This window comes from Gavialis gangeticus, unplaced genomic scaffold (assembly GCF_001723915.1).
Source record: "Gavialis gangeticus isolate Ggan-Ray unplaced genomic scaffold, GavGan_comp1, whole genome shotgun sequence".
NCBI lineage: Eukaryota > Metazoa > Chordata > Crocodylia > Gavialidae > Gavialis > Gavialis gangeticus.
Window position 1 is genome coordinate 125,804,316 of NW_017729024.1, and position 14,862 is coordinate 125,819,177.

Here is a 14,862-nt window from a genome sequence, read left to right on the forward strand (position 1 = left end):
CCCCCCCCCCCCCGCCACTGGCGGGAGCACATGCTGGGATCTCACAAACCCAGACAGGTGTTCGTCCAACCTCTTTTTGAATTTGCCCAGGGTAGGAGCGAGTGCCACTTCCCTAGGAAGTTGGTTCCAGATCCTAGCCAGCCTAACAGTGAAATAGTGCCTCCTAATCTCTAACCTGAACCTGTTCTCCAGCAGCTTCTGGCCACTGTCACTCATCACCCCAGGTGCTGCTGGGGGGATTAGGGCCATTCCTGTTTGCTGCTGATCTCCCCTGACGAGTTTGTAGGCAGCCACCAAATCCCCCCTCAGCCTCTGCTTGCTGAGGCTGAATAGCTTCAGCTCCCTCAGCCTCTCCTCATAGGGCCTGCCCTGTTGCCCTCCAACCAAGCGGATGGCCCTCTGAATCCTCTGAAGGCAGGTTGATGAAATAAAGTTTGTAGGCGCATTTGCAAAAGGTGTTTTGTAAATTCCCTTTTGAGAATTAGTACTGAAAGATTGGAGAGAGAGTGGTTTTCTTGTGAGAAATATGCCCCCACCGGTAATAAGGTATTCCTGTCTTTGTTATATTTTCAGTGCGAGTTCCTTACGGTGTGCAATTGTTGTTTGGTTTCTCCTACATATTTTCCATCATGGCATTTAGTGGATGAGATAATATTACATTTCTGGAGGTGCAGCTGTAAGATCCAGGAATGTTGATGACTCTGTTGTGGGGTGTAGTTATTGTGGGGGTGGTGGAGATATGTTTTACATTTCTGGTCATGGGATGGTCTGGATCCATTCAGTGTATTTTAGGCCACAGGAAGTTTGCTTCCGGTGATGAGGTTGGCGAGATTCAGTGCTTGTTTAAAGGCTAGGATTAGTGGCTCTGGGAAGATCTTATTAAGAATTGGGTCGTCTTTTAGTATGGGTTGCAATTTTTTGAGGTTTTTTCATATAGGTTCCAGGGAAGAATGGTATGTCATAACTAGTGGTGTGTGATTCGTGGGGGGGGGGTTCTTTCTGTAGTGCAGCAATTCTTCACATGGTATCCAGGTGACTCTTTCAAAACTGCTATCTATCTCTCTGGAGGAGTGTCCTTGTTGCGTGAAAGCCCTTTTGAGATTTTTGCGGTGATGATCATGGGTGTTCCCCTCAGTGCAAATTTGTGGTATTGGAGGGCTTAGCTGTGTATTACAGCTTTCTTGATGTGTTTAAGGTAATTGCTGATTATCTACAGATATGTATGTTTGTCTATGGGTTTCTTTTATATGGTGGTCTGTATTTTACCATCACTATGCAGAATGGTAAAATACAGACCACCGCAATCTATCAAAGACAAGAATACCCAATTACCTGTGGGGGCACATTTCTCACAAGAAAACCACTATTAGTATTCATTTTTAAATTTAAATCTTAGCACCTCTTCTTTATCCTGGCTGACCCTAGAAGATGATAAAACTCTTCAACCTTTCCATACTGTTAAAATTCATTGAAATGTTATGCTTAGGGTAAGAAATTAGGTCATACTTATTATCTGAGAATAATTATGTACCTAATTCCTGTGTGACAAAAGAGTGAGTGGGTCAACCATTCTGATAAATCTTAGGTGTAGGGATGATTTGAAGTGGGGAAAATAGCTCAACCACCCACTATTTATCTTTTTCCAGCTATTTTGCCTGCAACTATTTGCTTGATTGTAATGAGTTAGTTATGTGAGGGGAAAACTGGACATGTATCAAGAGCTTTCAGTGCTGAATAATTTGATCTCAACAGCTACTGCTCTTTAAAGGATCTGTGATTGCATTGATACCTGAAAGGCTCTCCACACCATTGTTTTCCTAGCAATACTGCCAAGGGAACTGAAGACAGAAACCAAATGAGGGGTCCCTTAAAGTACAGAGGGGGCTCAAGCTTTGGTCTATGTTTTCTTCTGTTTTCACATAAAACAGGACCCTTTAATACAATACTCTTTAAGATCATTTTAAATTAAGGCCATATTCACAAATAGGTGTTTGGCTTTTTATGCTGATCTGGCATATCTTTGATTTTGTTTTTAAAAAAAATTACATCATATTAAGGCACCCTGGGTTTCCTTGAGATCCTTTCAAGGGTGCTGTGGAGTGCGCGATTGTGTTTGCACTGTTAGGTTTATAAATGTATTTCACAAGATAAACCTAGAGATATCAAATAAAAATCCATACTTATGATCTTTGAGTTCTTTGAAACAGAAAAACTGCTCTATTATTTGTCTGTAGGCAAAAACAGAATGAAACTAAGAGCTGGCAATTTTCAAGGGGTGCCTCGAGGCTAAAAAGGTTGAGAACCACTATCTTAAGGATTATTACATGGTATTCTTTTGAGGCATCACATCTAGTTTTTAAGCATGATCTTTTTTAGTGCAATATTTTAACAAAAAAATTCCAAGACCCCTTTCCGAAAAAGAAAGAACAAAAGAACCCCCTATCCTACTTAAAAGACAAAACCTTAAAGTTAATTATTAACATGTCCATCAGTAAAATATGGGTAAAAACATTAGACATGCAGTAAGTATCCCAAGACAGAGATCCATGGACTGAATCTGGTCATTGGAGCTATTGGATCCAGCCTGGAGCTGGATTCGGTTCGATTCGGATTCGGAGATTTAGTCCCTGAATCGGGCCAAATCTCCTCCGAATTGAATCAGCCACCTAAGCTTCGCACAGCCCTACTGTTCATCCCAAATAGGTTTCATATTTCATAGGCTTCTATTGCAGCTACCCAATAGGAGCAGATTTAGTCTGAGTCAGGAATTAAAATGTAAGGCGATATAAAAAAAACTCTGTAATCCTCTGAATACCTTCTTCAAGCCCACTCCTTTGCCATGGAAAGAGAAGACTCTCTAAATTAATCTCTTCAGAATGTGATAGACCACTTTATATTGAAACATGTTATTGTCATGTGCATACATAGATACTTGACTCAAGCATTCTGATTCTCCAACTTTATATTGACATTTATCATCCTAATGTAGTGTTTGTACTTATTTCCTTAATGCCCAAGATTTGTGCTTTTTCCTGTTTAATTGATTTATTTATGCCATGCCTACTTAGATATCACGGTGTAATCACCATTAGAGCCTTAATATAGACCATGTCTCTCTTTTATACATGCCCCTCCCACCCCCAAGTATTAGTCATAGAACAAACACAAAAAACTGTCAGAAAGGTTATTTTGGAAGATTAAGTCATTGGATATAGGTATTAAATAATTTTAACCAAATATGGTTAAAGAGAGGATTTTTGGTCGTCTTATACAATCAGTTTATTTGAAAATCTTTAAAATGTTACTAGAGGCATAAGTCTAAAAGACCCAGCATGAGATTTCAGTTTAAACAGGTAGCTCCTTAGAGGTACAAGCAACTGCAAGTTACATTCCATCTTTCAAGTGTGGTTCTGCTTTGAAAGCTGCCAACTTCTTGACTTTTTAGAATTCAAGTAGTTTTTTTAATTGCACTGAGATTAATGACATCTGTACAACCCATCAATCCACCTTAGATGGATTTACAAAACTATACTGACTATACTGCTTGCTAACTTCCCACCTTGTACTTAACATGGACAGATCAAAGATTCCATATGCAACTTTTAAAGCTACCTTTAAGAGGGGAAGTCAAGATTTGCTGCTCAAGAATGTATGTTAGCTGTTCTCCTTTAACTGTTACAGTTGTTCAATCCTGTACTGGGGTAAATTGAATTCAGCTGCCGTAATTTTGTACTTATTTTGTTCAGGCTGATATTACAGTGGGTTAACTGCACTTGCACTGCATTTTTAAGCTTATCATAAATACCTCATCCCTGTCAAAAAAAAAAAAAAAAAAAGAAAGAAAAAGAATTCAGTGGTCAGAAATAAAATAATTTTAGATCAATATTTAAATAATGTTTCTCCTCATTCCCAATCTTTGCTTCTAGGACATTTGCACCAGTTTGGGATGTTTTCAAAACATCAACAGAAAAATTAGCAAGCTGTCACTTGGAACATGTCCGGAAATTACAAGAGCTCATAAAAGAAGTGCATAAATATGGAGATGAGCAGATCAAAGCTCATAAAAAGGTTACTCATTTTCCATATGTATTTTCAATCATTTTTTACAATTAAAATATTAAACTGATTTGTTTTTGGTAAATGTATGATATTTGGCAGACTAAAGAAGAAGTTTCAGGAACATTGGAAGCAGTGCAAAACATTTTGAGTATTACTCAGGCCCTACAGAAGTCAAAGGAAAGCTACAATGCCAAGTGTGTAGAACAAGAACGTTTAAAAAAGGAAGGAGCAACACAGAGGGAAATTGAGAAGGTAAAATTCGGTGTTTTGTCAAATTGTTCTGTATTTTATGATGAAGCATTTTTGGGAAGTTTTCTGCCTTTTAATATGAAACCTATTTTGTCCTTGCTTTGCCTATTGCTCAGCCCTTCATCATTACATGTTCTTTGCAAACAATATTGCAGATTGAATTATTGAATTTGTAGCATAACCATGTCATGCAAAATTATTTTTTTTTCTGTTTTGTGGCATTTATGGAAATGGGGCATGCCTTTTTCAGCATTTTCTGTCCTCTTGGGAAATCCAAGTGCAGTTAAATATGTAAAGCCTCAGTCTGTGTATTTTAAAGAAAATAAGTTGAGGATACACTCCTGTTCTAGGTAGCTGAATAAACTTTCTGGGTCAGACCCATATGTGTCTGCTGTAGTTCTCAGGATTTGTTTATTAAAAGGAAAGTTAATGAGAACAGTTAAGATTGCTATAGTTCCATTTCTAGATGTGTTGCCTAAAGAGTCAGTAATAGCCTAAAATGTATTCTTATAACTTTTTTTTTTCCTGGAGAATATAACTATAGATTGAAAATAGCTTTTTAATTGTGTTCTAGATGGGAAAAACTGACCTAGTCAGCACTTCAGTTTAAACTGAAATGGCTTGAAGAGATACTTAGCTATTCGGTTTCTATTTATGTAATCATTTGCTGACTAGAAACCTTAGATAACTGGAATAAAGAGATGTTACTGGTTAACTCCTCCAGCTGCTTAAAACCTGAGTAGAAGAGACTTGGGGGTCCTCAAAGAGACTTGGGAGTCATGGTTGACCACAAGATGACCATGAGACTGCAATGTGATGCTGCAGCTAGTAAAGCGACCAAAACCCTGGCTTGCATCCATAGATGCTTCTCAGGCAAATCCCAGGATGTCCTTCTCCCCCTGTACTCGGCCCTGGTCAGGCCACAGCTGGAGTACTGCATCCAGGTTTGGGCTCCACAATTCAAAAAGAATGTGGAGACGCTTGAGAGAGTCCAGAGAAGAGCCACGCATATGATCCGAGGTCAGGAAAGCAGACCTTATGACGATAGGCTGACAGCCATAGGGCTCTTTAGCCTGGAAAAGCGCGGGCTCAGGGGTGATCTGATGGCCACCTATAAGTTTATCAGGGGTGACCACCAGTATCTGGGGAAACATTTGTTCACCAGAGTGCCCCAAGGGATGATGAGGTCGAACGGTCATAAACTACTACAAGACCGTTTCAGGCTGGTCATAAGGAAGACTTTCTTTACTGTCCAAGCCCCCAAGGTCTGGAACAGCCTGCCATCGGAGGTGGTTCAAGCACCTACATCGAACACCTTCAAGAGCAAATTGGATGCTTGTCTTGCTGGGATCCTATGACCCCAGCTGACTTTCTGCCCTTTTGGGTGGGGGGCTGGACTCGATGATCTTCCGAGGTCCCTTCCAGCCCTAATGTCCATGAAATCTATGAAGATGAATGTTAGATTATCTTATATTTAAAGACCATGCAAAACAAGGAGAAAATCTTCCCCTTCTAAGGTCTATCTAGTGTTCACTTCCCCACAGATGCGAAACTGGATGATATGAGCCCATTTTTCACTTAGCTGGGTCAGAAAGCTTCATACAATGTCTTTTGAAATTTGGTTGTCAGGTTAACTCTGATAACATTTCCTTAACAAAGGAGATGTGGTCTGACAATACAGATCAGTACAAGGGTATCTGTAAGAGCCTGCAACTTATTGAGGGGAAAGTCTGTCTACCTTCTTTCAATAAAAAAAAAACCTTCTTTTAGTAAAATTTTTTTTTTTACATTTCCATAAACTTGAACTATTCAGTATTTTCAGTACATCAGAAAATACTGTTAGATGTGGAGCTGAAAATTTACTGGCATGGGGAAAGCTTGGTCATGAACCAGTTAGCAATAAAGTGCCTAGTATTTTTCCCTGGTGGCTTTCAAAGAATGTGTTTGTCATTCCATTGGGTATACTCGTTTTGTCTTCCTTTCTCTTTTCCTCTGGATAATTTAGGGATAGTCTGCAGTATGTAGAACCCCTCTAGTACTAATTGGTCCAAAGTGACAAAGAAATTGTTGCTTTATGCAGAAGTCTTGATACTGTCCCAGATGGGCAAGGGCACTTTTGCTCTGCCTAACCACTTCCTTGTCTAGAGCAGTGGTTCTCAACCTTTTTTATACCAGGACCCCTTTATAAACTTCAGTGGCCAGTCCTGAGCCAGTGCCCCTCGCTCCTGACTCACTATCCCCCTCCTGCTCCAGTGTGTGGGGTGGGAGGGACGGAATGGGGGGTCCCAAGCAGCCCTTTGCAGGTTTCCCATGATTTCTCATTTAAAGGAGAATCCATTTTTAAACTCTGTTGATCCATTTTTAAAGTTTGTCCGCAACCCTTTCGTATATTCTTGTGACCCACTTTTGGGTCACGACCCATGGATTGAGAAACCATGGTCTAGAGCAGTGGTCTCCAAAGTGGGGTGCATGCACCCCAGGGGTGCGCAAGAAAATATTGGGGTACAGGAAGAAAATATGAGAACTTCTGTTTATATTTATATAAATATACATATATTGGGGGTGCGTGCTCAAAAATTTTTTACTGATAGGGGTACGCAATCAAAAAAGTTTGGAGACCACTGGTACATGAGGAACCAGGATTCTTAAGTCCCTTGGAGTCTTTCTTTTTTCCCGGACAGGTAGCATTGACTGCTTTATTCATGCAAAAAAGACCTACTTTCTTCACTTTATTGGGTGTGGACAGTTTTCTTTTAGTTATATTTTTGATAAGGAATTAGTTCATGCTTATGCATAGAAATCCAGTCTTCACATTTGTCATCCCTAATCAGGGGCAGTGGATTCGGAGTTAATCTACTGTTTCTGTTTCCTGAAAGTGGCAATTTTTTCCCTGCTTCAGTTCATATATTTTCTTGCAGCCTCTGCCTACATCTATTTGTATTATGAAAAACTGTTTGAGGTCCTCCTCTTGTAGGACTTTCATTTTATCATTTTTGAAGTAATTTTCTTGCTGGCTGACATCTTGTTTCAGTAAACAGAAGACCAAGGTATCCTATTATCTTAAGTTTTCATTAATTTTGTTTAAGGTTGAATTTTTTCCCCCAAAGTCTCATCTTTTCACTTAGACAGGAACATTTTCTTCCCTGTCTTTTCCAAAATTAAGAAGCTAAGAGAAAAAAGCCCAAGTGCTCCTTTTGAGTTTATCTGGATACCTGAAACCATTCAAAAGAGCAGACTCAAATTACCTCATCATCAAAGGCCTGTGGAAAGGCATAGAGATATAGCATAAAATAAAATGTCCTATAGCCAGGAGGCTTAACAGGCCACAGGACATGCTCAACCTGGGTTAGTGTCTGTCAAGGCTAAGTGCTAAGCAAAGATCTGGGTCATTGTCACAAGTTTGTGGTCTTAGGTTGATTGTCGAGCAAGAGACTAGATCAGAAGTCATACTTATGCCGTCAAAGATGGGCAGTATTGATCAGGCTTCAGCTGCTCCTATGCAAGTCTCTGAAATGGCTGAATTGCAACCTGCTTCCTGTGTAACATGGACCAATAGGAACATGTGTCAACCAGGCCACAGGCATGTGGTGATGACTTACTTTTTTTGCATGTAAGCACATCCCTAAATGGTGAGTCTACACCTACATGATGTCCACCTGGTGAGTATCACTAGGTGACTTGCACAAATGACATCACCAGTTTTATCTTCGAACACTCAGGGTGATGTGGTGGATGATGGGCTGCGTGAAACTTAGTGATGCATCTGTTAGCTATGTTAGTTGTGTTCTTGTCACTTGGAGTCATTTACTTACTGTTTCAGAGACCTATTAGACAAGAATCAACTGTGGACACAGTGATTCTTGAACTTAATAGGACAAAAAGGTGGCTGGAATCATAAACATAGGGAAACTCTTCTTATCACAAGACAAACAGTTTATGCTAGAGTTGCACAACAGTAGATATTCACTGAAAGTTCATCACATAGTCAAATATTGAACAGACTGAGGCATCTGAAAATAAATTCTTCAAAAGTTCTCATTGCTAAATTTCCTTGTTAAGGAAACATCCATCTGAAGCTAAAAGCTTGTGTAATGATTTCCTGTTACTTGCTGACATGTTCACATGAAAACTTTAACTTCTCCATTTAAGATGACCGTATAAAAATTGCTTTTATTTATGCTTTCAATTATATTCTAAAGTTCTAACTGGGGTTCCAGTAATTGTGTGTGTGTGTGTGTGTGTGTGTGTGTGTGTGCGCGCACATGCACATACACATCCTATTTGCAGAACAGATATTTGCTAATCATTTACTAATCAGATATTTAATTCTTCTCCTTGTGTCTTTTTTGCTGAGAAATGATGTGCCATAGTTCCTTTTGATGCAAGCTGCTGTTTCTGCCCATAGTTGCAGCAGCCTCTTGTTGTTGTTGTTGTTGGTATTGTAAATCCTGGGTACAACATTTAGACTCACAAAATGTGGGCACTGATTGCATTAACAAATTAATCCAGTTTTTTAATTCAATAACAAATCTTCATTTCAAAGTCCGTTAACATAACAATCCTTGCTTTATAAGAGTTTGTAAAAGGGACATCATACTTCAACATTCTTAATTTCTTTTAAATTATGTTGTTTAGTGAATATCTTCAGCTTTCAGTACAACAAGTATAGAATAGTATTTTGAAAGTCATGGGGCAGGGATATATGTTATATGCATTTCCCTATGGTGTTTGGAGCAGCAGCAAAAATATTGATGTGGAGCACATGGAGAATAGGTCCATTCAGGGGCTTGTAAATGCATCAGTTGAGGAAATAACCATATGCTCAGGATATCCCTAAACCTAGGACTGCTTGGAACTGGGAAGATATAATTGAATAGATCATTCTGCACATTCCCTCTTTATGATACTCTTCTTCTAAAGCAGGGGTCTGCAACCTTTTCACAACAGCAGACCAAATGAATGCAGTTCAGCTGCTGAATGTGCCTTGGACTGAATAAAATCCTACAGGCGGGATATACCCCACAAAGATGCTGCATCTGGCTCACAGGTCACAGGTTGTCAGTCCATTCTCTAGAATAGCCATTACTTGTCACTTTCTGAGACAAGCTGCCGAACTAAATGCTCTGCTCTTACTACATGCAAGTCAGGAGGGTGGAAAGGAAAGAAGAGGGGCTGGAGGGTCCCATTGGTGTCCTGCGTAATTCCAGCAAAATAGTGTTCATGAGGTGCACAGTAATATTTGTGAGGTGTACAAGAAGCTACGTGAAGCTTTTTCTGATGTGCCAGACCAGCCACGGTTACGCAGAGTGGCAAAATCGGTGGCAGTACCAGTTTCAGTAGACACTTTGAGAGATCCTTTCCTTAACTTGGACTTGTAGAAATCTGCATTCTGGCACAGCAGAGAACTTAATTATCAATTGGTTTTAAATAATGACATTTTTCAGTACATCATAATGTCAGACAGGACCCTTATGAACTAGTCTGATCTGTATAGCTCACCATAGGAATACCCTGAATTAATTCCTGTTTGAACTAGAGTATATTTCTTAAAAAAAAAAAATCCAGTCGTGATTTTTTTAATGATGGACAATGGGTGCATTCTCCAAGATTTGAAATTAAATCACTCTTTTTCTGCACTTTCTATTTTCTTATATTCTATTTCGTGATTGATTCACTTTCCTTTAAAAACAGTTTTTTTTAATCTCTTGAACTAACTTTTTTCTCTCTCTCTTGAACTTCCAAAGTTTTTGGAAAATGTCATTTGAAACTCCTTAACTTTATTTGCTGTGTATGCCAACCTGCTTCTACTTACAGGTTTTCCTCATTTTTGAACTAAATATTTTTTACTTCTAAAATAAGCTAATCAGTTAACTGCATAGCGATTTTTAAATTTATTTCAACACCAGTATTTTGCAAATTGGCACAGGTTCTAACCCTCCCTGTGCTCTCTTTCCTCCACACTGCATGTAGAAGCAGGCATTCTACTACGTATCCTTCTTCCTAGCTCTTCTACCCACCACATTATTTATTTTTGTATTACAGTTGATGTTATCTGGAAAAAACGCTGTAAAAACAAAGCTAACATACCTGAAATGTGGCACTTCAATTTAAATAAGGGTGATTGATTTAAGTTACTGTTGTATTGGCTAGTGGTACAGGGTTTCAGCAGAAATAGTGTAATTAATAAACATCTAAATTACCAGTTAATGTAATTTTAGGAAGACATTTTACTATCTCCTGCTTTAAGTAGTAATTTTTAGTGAAAATCATTTCTGCCTTCCTTTATTCAGAAAGACCATGGATCAAAATTATATTTTCCTATAAGTGTATTATCTTTTAATGGGTTTTGAATAAATGCTTTGATTCTGATCTTTGTATAATTATTCTGTTATACAGGCCTCAGTAAAATCAAAGAAAGCTACAGAAACCTATAAACTCTATGTGGAAAAATATGCTGCAGCCAAATCTGATTTTGAACAGAAAATGACAGAAACTGCACAGGTAATTGTTATGCTAAAACATCTTCAGTATATTTGCATGAATTCTACATTGACTCTAGATTTCTTCAAAGGGACAGAAATGGTGAAAAGTAATTCTATGCAGAATTATTTAAAGTAGATCTTCAGGAAGGTAATTGAGATTGCATATTTTGAAATTAATAAGGTACAAGACAAATGTGGAATGCCTGCCATCACTGAAGCAATGACCAGGTCTCCTTATAAGTGTTTAAATTCTTGGAAATGTTTTTGAGGAGGGTATTAAAAAGGAAAAAGTTATCCTCTGGGTAAAGACTTAGGGTAAGACTTAATAATACTGATCCAAAAGTAGATGCTTTTAGAGAATAATTAAAACTTGGATCTTTAATAGAAGAAATAGAAGAGTTAAGGTGACTGGATTTTAGGGGCAGGTGAGAGAGTATTAGCATGTGGAGAGGCAGTTAGTGTGTAGAAGAGAAACATTTGCATAAAGGGGAAAATAAATTGGTCATTAGTCTTGGTTTTGGGAAGACAAAAATTCTACAAGCTTTTTTCTCAAGTTTATGCAAGCAGCTACTCCATTTTAATAGTGTTAGTTTTTAGTACATTGCATTATAGGAAAAAGTAAGGAGGAAGAATGTAAAGCTTTATAGTGCAAAATTAACAGTTTAGTGCTCAACCCTGGCCTGCATTTGTTTTTGGTTTTGTTTGATTTCCGTGCAAGTTAAGCATATTCCCATAATTAATGTGAGTAAAGTTTTGGCTTTCCATCTTCAGTTCTGCCAGCAAAACTGTGACTATGTCTATACCTGCAGCTCTTCTATGGTGGCAGGACCCTTGCTTTCTGCTGACAGATCAGTGCTTGTCTTGTGAGCCACAGAAGGCTTTGAGGTTGTTTTAGGAAACAGTCAGAAACCTTGTACAGGCATGTTTGCTTTCTGCCAACAGCCAGGGCCATTTAGCAGCAAGTGCCTCCCAGATGCAATTCACAACCTGCTAGCACAACTATTGTAGTGGTGCTGTGTGAGTGAGAATGTACTCTGGCATCTTCCCTCTGGCCCAGCTGAGCAGACTTTCTTTTTTTGTTACCATTTCTAGGTGCTTTCCAAGGTTTTTTTTTTTTTTTAAACAAAATCTTGAGCTGAAACTTCTTACGTGTATTCTCAAGTGCAAAGGTGAATTTGTAGATTTGGTGGGGATCAGGAAAAGTTAAGTAATACTTGAGTTATTAAAGCAGGGATTATGGAGAGGTTTTATTTAATAATTTCTGAATGAAGAGTAAATATGCCTTTTTAAGGCAGTGGTTCTCAACCCACGGGCTGCATGTGGCCCAGTCAGCACACTGCTGCAGCATATGTGAAATCCTGTTAAAACATTTTTTTAATAGATACACAGGAAGTAAGTTGTGTGGGTGCAGCCCACATAACACATTGAGAGCTGCAAGTGTGGCCTGCTATGGTGAATAGGTCGAGAACTGCTGCTTTAAGGTAATATGTAGAAAGCCCTATTGCTGTAGGTCAGAGGTGCTCAACTTCTGGCGCACAGGCCAAATCTGACCTACAGGGCTCCCCAAAAGTGGGGAAATTTGGTGGCAGGTGAGCAGTGGCAGCGAATACTGCCACCCTTCCTTGCTACCAAATTCCCAAACCCTGCATGGTGGATTGGAGCCAGGCTATGCATTTTTTTTTATCCACACATCCAGACTGGGGTTGAGCCATACCCTGTTCCCTCCATGTGCCCATGCTGGAGCTGGACCATGCTCTCTTCTTCCCCCCCATTGGGTCAGTTGGGATGGGCTAAGCACTCTTCCACCATGCAGCTGGCTCGGGAATTGGGCCAGGCCTCCCACCATGCAGCTGAATCAAGGCTGGGCCATGCCCCCTCCCCCATAGGCCTGGCTCAGAGCTGGCCATGACCTGTTTTCCCATGCAGCCAGATCGGGGCCAGGCCATGTCCCCTCCCCCCTTGGGGCTAGGTCGGGGTTAGGCCAAGCCCCCTTCCACTGTGCAGCTGGAGTAGGGCTGGGATGCCCACTGTTCCTCTCCATGTGGCCAGGTGGGGCCCTGCCATACGTGACCTGGATGTTGAATTGGGACCTCCAGATCCGGCATGTGGACAGACTGGATATTGCTCATCTGGCCTTAACAGGCAGAGATTGAGCACCACTGCTACAGGTTGCAGGCTTTGTATTTTATAACAGACCTGGATTAATCTTTTTGGGGGTTTTGAATGGGAGACATTTATACCCAGTTCCTGAATTTCATTGGAGCCCCTTTGAATATTGTACTGGTTAGGGCTTTTCACCACTGGGGGCTATTTCCAAGTCCTGAGAGACCTAATCCTGAATTTCAAAAGGGTTTTTTTGACTTCTGTATCTGTATATGTTTCCCCACTTCATCACATGCCTGTGCCTGTTTTTGTAATGCCACATACCAGACTTTTGAGAGGCCTGTGGACCTAGTTGCTCCTAGAAAGGCAGTCCCTAAGAAGGTGACAGTTCTTGTATCCATGTTCTCTTGATTCTTTGGTATGGCAGACAGATTCAAATATTGTTTGTAAAGGAATTCCTTTACAGCCTCTTTCTTCCTCACCTTCTGTGGTGGCATGTCTCTTGCATCAGTTGAGGAAGGCACTAAAAATTACTTTTAGTCATGAGGCATTAGGTCTCCTGAGGAGGTGAATTTTCACATAAAGATTCCTGAGCTGATTCCAACATGTATACAAGGCTTTTTTCAGGTACAGTTGAAACTATCATGTCCAAGTTAGATGATAGACATCAGCACCCTGTTTAACATCAACAAGCAGGGAAGTACCAGTTCCTCCCTCTCAACATGGAGGGTCCTCATTTGTGGCATTGATATATCTGCTGCTAAGTTCACTGGTCTGGCACATCTTCCAGGCCTTTATGGTGCTAAAGAAGATCGCCTCAGCATGCTCATCATGAATGGGCAATCGTAGAATTCAATCCTGTTCTGACTTTTTTCATGGAATGGGGTCACAGGGCTTGCCAGAAATTACATCAGCAGCAAGGAGATTGTTATTCTGGGGTTCTTTGCAGCACAATATCCACCCGGTTCAAGGTGGGATATCTGCCATATTGCATGGTGGAACGTTTGGAGGAAGATACCCAAAAATTGCTATGGGTCAGATGTGAAAAATTCCCAAGATTCACCTGGCAGATTTTCTGAGAGGGCAACCACACTGTTTTCAAGCTATAAAAGCAACAGAATGGGCACACACAATCTTGAACTTGACATGCTACATGCCAGCCATTCTAGATTATGCTGATGTATGATGTGCATCACTGCTGTGTGTCACTGCTGGGCATAATCTTCATCTTGGGCCCTCAGTTGTATCACCAAGCAGCTGCAAATCTTGCTTTGGCAGGAACAGTATCAAGGGACTGAGATGGACAGTGCTGTTACATAACACTTGACAGACCTGTGTATCCTGATCTGGAATGAATGGCAGTGACCTGACAGATGATGAGGCTAGCTAGGCAATGAACTGGGATCATTTTCAGTGCAGGACTGCTGGTTCTAGGTATGGGAAACAGCCATGGAGTGGTAGGTGAGGATTGTGCTTCAAATGTAGGACTTGCAGTGCTTGACTTTTCAGAGCTCAAAGACACTTTACCACTTAAGAAATGCCTGCCCAGAAGAGCATTCCATCCTTTTACTCTTCTGTGAAATATGAAACACCATAACCAGAAGGTGTTAGATGTACACCTTGCTGGGGTCGTTTGACCCCAGTACTCTTTCCTGCCATGGCAAGGGGTCGGACTAGATGATCTACTCAGGTCCCTTCCGACCCTAGAAACTATGAAACTATGAAGGAAATATGACTATGTCCTGCTTACCACCAAACAACTTTGAGATAAACAGACTCTTCCAACTTTTCTCTGAGCCTAATCTGTATATAAAATGAACTGTTCCAAACAGGAGATTTTACCACACTTTCTTCTATGAAATATGAAGTTTCATGTCTACCCAGGATAACTTTTACAATCTTTTCTTCTATGCCTGAAAAAGAGTGTTTGTGCCTGAAAGCTTGCAGTTAAAGCAGGGTTTTTTTTAAA

General features: G+C 40.1%; 1 protein-coding gene across 3 annotated transcripts in view; it reads left to right on the forward strand.

Annotated features, from left to right (window-relative positions):
* Positions 1-14,862, forward strand: part of FCHO2 (FCH domain only 2) — a 153,489-nt gene that overhangs the window by 2,949 nt on the left and 135,678 nt on the right. For all 3 annotated transcript variants that reach the window (XM_019517671.1, XM_019517669.1, XM_019517670.1), the window contains exons 3-5: positions 3,927-4,068; positions 4,159-4,311; positions 10,705-10,809. In XM_019517671.1, coding sequence (XP_019373216.1) covers positions 3,927-4,068; positions 4,159-4,311; positions 10,705-10,809 — 400 coding nt within the window. The remainder of the gene's footprint in view (positions 1-3,926; positions 4,069-4,158; positions 4,312-10,704; positions 10,810-14,862) is intronic.